Consider the following 3,657-nt stretch of genomic DNA (forward strand, 5'->3'; position numbering starts at 1 on the left):
CTCCCTGTGCTACTTTCCTGCCTCTTTCAGTACATCTTCCCTCCAAAGCTTTCTTTGCATACAATTAAGTTAAACACTTACCAGTTCATTAACATGCATTTGGGAATCTAGGAGGGAAAGCTGACAGAAATACTGGAAGGCACCTTATAGGGTCAATCTCCTGGTAGACCTTTCTGTCTGTACCTGACCAGCTAACTAACTATTGGCATATGAATAAAAATATCTTCAACATGCATTTTATCGACTGTATACTAAATCCCTGTGTTCTGTTGGGTAAATTATAACTTTGGTCAGGATTTGTTCTGGGAAAGAAAATAACAACCCCTGTACTAGTAGGAAAATGACAGTTACGAGGATTATGATCCTTTGATGTCATGCATCTTGTCTCAGAGGTAGCATTCTTCTTTTTTCTCTCTTCTGTCTGGAAGCTGAAGGTTGGTTTGGTTCCCCCACCTTAAACCTACCAGTTTGCAACCTGAAGAAAGTTTCAAAGTCATGGACTCAGACCCTTCCAAAACATCCAAACTATGTCCACACACACCAGTGCCACATAACTGCAATGGCAGCTCGATTCAAGCCTGGAACAGGAAATCAAATCAGTAAACAAACAAAATTCAGAGCTCATCCTGCTCTAACACTGCAAGAAGGACATCAGGCAAATCATGTTCTCTTGTACCTCTTTCCAGTGAACATCCAGGAAAAAAAACCCACAAAATTTTCTAGGAAACTGCTCACATGTAACATAAAACAATGAGGCCAGCATTTGAAACAAATCTCTTTCCCATTAAAGACACTCCTCTGGATTTCTATAATTTAATGATAAAAATAATCATCAGTGAGTAATTCAAAGAAAGACAGCAGTCCCCATTTATTTTCTAAAGCACAGGCTTTTCCAAGCAGCGAAACAATAATTTGATTAGAGTCGTTAGCTCAAGGCAAGAAATGCAAATAACTATAGGAGAAGTCATTACAGGATCCTTCTCTGATTTGCATTCCCAGAAGCACAGCTGGAATTTTCATAACTGAAACTCTGAACTACATGCAATGCGGTTTTCAATGCCCATCACAACCGGATTTTAAGGAAGAGCAAAACCTGAGTGCCAGGCTGCACTGCTTTTCTGTGTATGTTGGGACAGAGGATGACCAAAAAAGCCACGAATGGACTATCTGGTGAAATTAGGGCCTTGCCTTTGGGGTTTGCCTGCCCTGTCTCGGAGCCAACATCCACAGTCCACCTGACTGACCTTAAAGCAATCTGCTGGGGCAAGCCTCAGTGGGGCTCAGACCCCTCTCCTTTCAGGAGCTGCTTCTAAGCTGGGTGCTCAATGCTCTGCTGCAGCTTTGCCTGGGCCTTTCCACCTGCTTAGCTGACCTGGATACTGATCCTGGCCAGCAGACTGGAATTACTGGCTTGATCTTGCACATGTCTTATCATTATGAACACATCTGGAAATCATAGGACATCTGGAAATCCCTGGTTACCATCACAGAGCTTCTCTGCTATCCTTGCCCATATGTGGGGGGACTGCACACCTGACAGTGCCCTCAGCATCTTTGCCTTGCCTTGTAGGGACTCCTTCAACATGGGGAAAATAACTGCATTTATTGCCAATCAATAACAGAGTAGGGCAGTGAGAAAGAAACAACAAAAGCAGAAATCTCTTCCCCCCATCTCCTCCTCTTCACTCTTCCATCTCCTCCCTGTTCCCCTGAGCAGGGCAGGGCAGAGGAACAGGGAATGGGGACTGCAGAGTGCATCCTCTCCACAGGGTGCAATCTTCCAGGAACAAACTGCTTCAGCATGGGATCCCCACAGGCTGCAGCTCCTGCCAGGAGCCTCCTCCATGGTGGGACCTCCACAGGATGCAGCTTCCTTCAGGGCGCAACCACCCACTGGCGTGGGGGCTCCGCTCAGGCTGCAGTGTGGATATCTGCTGCAGTGGGGTGTGACAGGGGCTGCAGGCTCACAGTCTATTTTCTTGGATGTGGAAAGTGTTTGAATTCAAATTTTTTAGCAAATATAATTGAGTTTTAAAAGCATGGATGTTCCATATGGGAGCAAAATTGACTCAATTAACACTTGTGCCATTGCTCCTGTACGTAATGCTGTATATTGCCAGATCTTAGATTCATTAGGTAAATTCCACATCTTTTCAGGAGGCTCATGAGAAATGGGCCAGTGAAGAACTCTGGTAAAATTATTTTTCTTTTTTCTGTCCTTATCTTCCGACAAATTTATTGTTCTCTTTCAGGAGACTCAGAGGAAGCACACAATCATAATTACAACTCTTAAAAATCTCCCTATACCAAAAAAAAACCAGGACAAGCCTCCTTCCAGCAGCCGTTTGAAGATACCTGGTAACGAAAAGGAGCTGCCTCAGAATTAGAAAATGCCACAGTAATTACTCTTAAAAACTTTGAATTGATAACATTGCAAGACATGGAGAGATTAAGGCATCTGACATAAAAAAACAAACCTAGGCATGTGAAGCAGGACATCAGACACTGGAGTGCAAACTTGAGGATGGAAAAACTCCACTTAAGCTGCTGCACAACCCTTCCAATGCAAATCCCTTCACCAAACTGAAAACACTGTAACTGAATCTTTATCCAATTTGCATGCTCAGTCAAATCATCTGAGCTATCAACTCCAAAAACAACATGTAAAATAGCAGAAATATTAAATGACATTAGGATACTCCTGCCTCTGAGATAAATGGGTGAGCATTGCCCATAACAGCTCCTTGGAGCTGGCAGCGCCTGGCAGATCTGAGGCTTTCAGGAGCCCAGGAGAAGCTGAGCAATAATTGCAAGCTCTTGAGTTGCAATGGCCACATCTTTTGCTCTCCTTTGTCTATCAATTGCCATAATTGAATCCATGGCAGGAATTCTAGGAGATGGAATTATCTTGGCTGTCAGTGCATCTAGCTGCATTGGGAGCAAAACATGGTCTCCATATGATATGATCATGATCTCTCTGAGTTCATCTAGAATCATTTTGCAATGCTGGAATACACTGGATTTCTTAATGGCTATATTTTTTGAAACTTCCTATTATAAAGAAAATATTTTCATAGTTTCCGAAGTAATTTTTACATTTCTGAACTACTTCAGCCTCTGGTTTGGTGCCTGGCTTAGTGTCTTCTATTGCATCAAGGTTGCCAGTTTTACACGGCCTTTCTTCATCTGGATGAAGCAAAGAATTGCCAGGCTGGTACCCTGGATGCTGCTCACATCATGGCTCTACTCCTTTGCAGCTGCAATTCCCTTCGCCTTAGATCTCTACAATGAGCACAACAACTTCACTGCTCCTTTACCCATGACAAACTCTTCAGCAATGAGAACCACAAGGAAAGACAGCTTGACTTTATTGATTTATCTCTGTAATGCAGCTATAAGTTTGCCTTTAATACTGTCTGTTGTTTCAAGTGTCCTGCTGATTCGGTCTCTGTTGGTACACACCAGACAGATGCAAAATAATGCAAGTGGCTTCAGGGATCCCAGCTTAGAGGCCCATACCAGTGCCATCAAGTCAGTCTGTTCCTTCCTCATCCTTTACATTACATATTTTATGTGTGTGCTTCTCCTCTTATTCAGTGATTTTTCAACTTTAAGCAGTGGAGAATCTATCTGTATAGTTTTAATGGCTGCCTGTCC

The 3,657-nt window shown here is 43.1% G+C and overlaps 2 protein-coding genes across 2 annotated transcripts in view; both read left to right on the top strand.

Annotated features, from left to right (window-relative positions):
* Nucleotides 1–1,596, top strand: part of LOC103617169 (taste receptor type 2 member 40) — a 9,684-nt gene extending 8,088 nt beyond the window's left edge. Inside the window, exon 2 of the mRNA XM_008635430.2 lies at nt 1,571–1,596. Within this exon, the coding sequence (XP_008633652.1) occupies nt 1,571–1,596 (26 nt within the window). The remainder of the gene's footprint in view (nt 1–1,570) is intronic.
* A 1,231-nt stretch (nt 1,597–2,827) lies between these two features.
* Nucleotides 2,828–3,657, top strand: part of LOC103617170 (taste receptor type 2 member 40) — an 11,419-nt gene continuing 10,589 nt past the window's right edge. Inside the window, exon 1 of the mRNA XM_008635431.1 lies at nt 2,828–3,653. Coding sequence (XP_008633653.1) covers nt 2,828–3,653 — 826 coding nt within the window. The remainder of the gene's footprint in view (nt 3,654–3,657) is intronic.

The sequence above is a fragment of the Corvus brachyrhynchos genome, unplaced genomic scaffold (assembly GCF_000691975.1).
Source record: "Corvus brachyrhynchos isolate BGI_N302 unplaced genomic scaffold, ASM69197v1 scaffold176, whole genome shotgun sequence".
NCBI lineage: Eukaryota > Metazoa > Chordata > Aves > Passeriformes > Corvidae > Corvus > Corvus brachyrhynchos.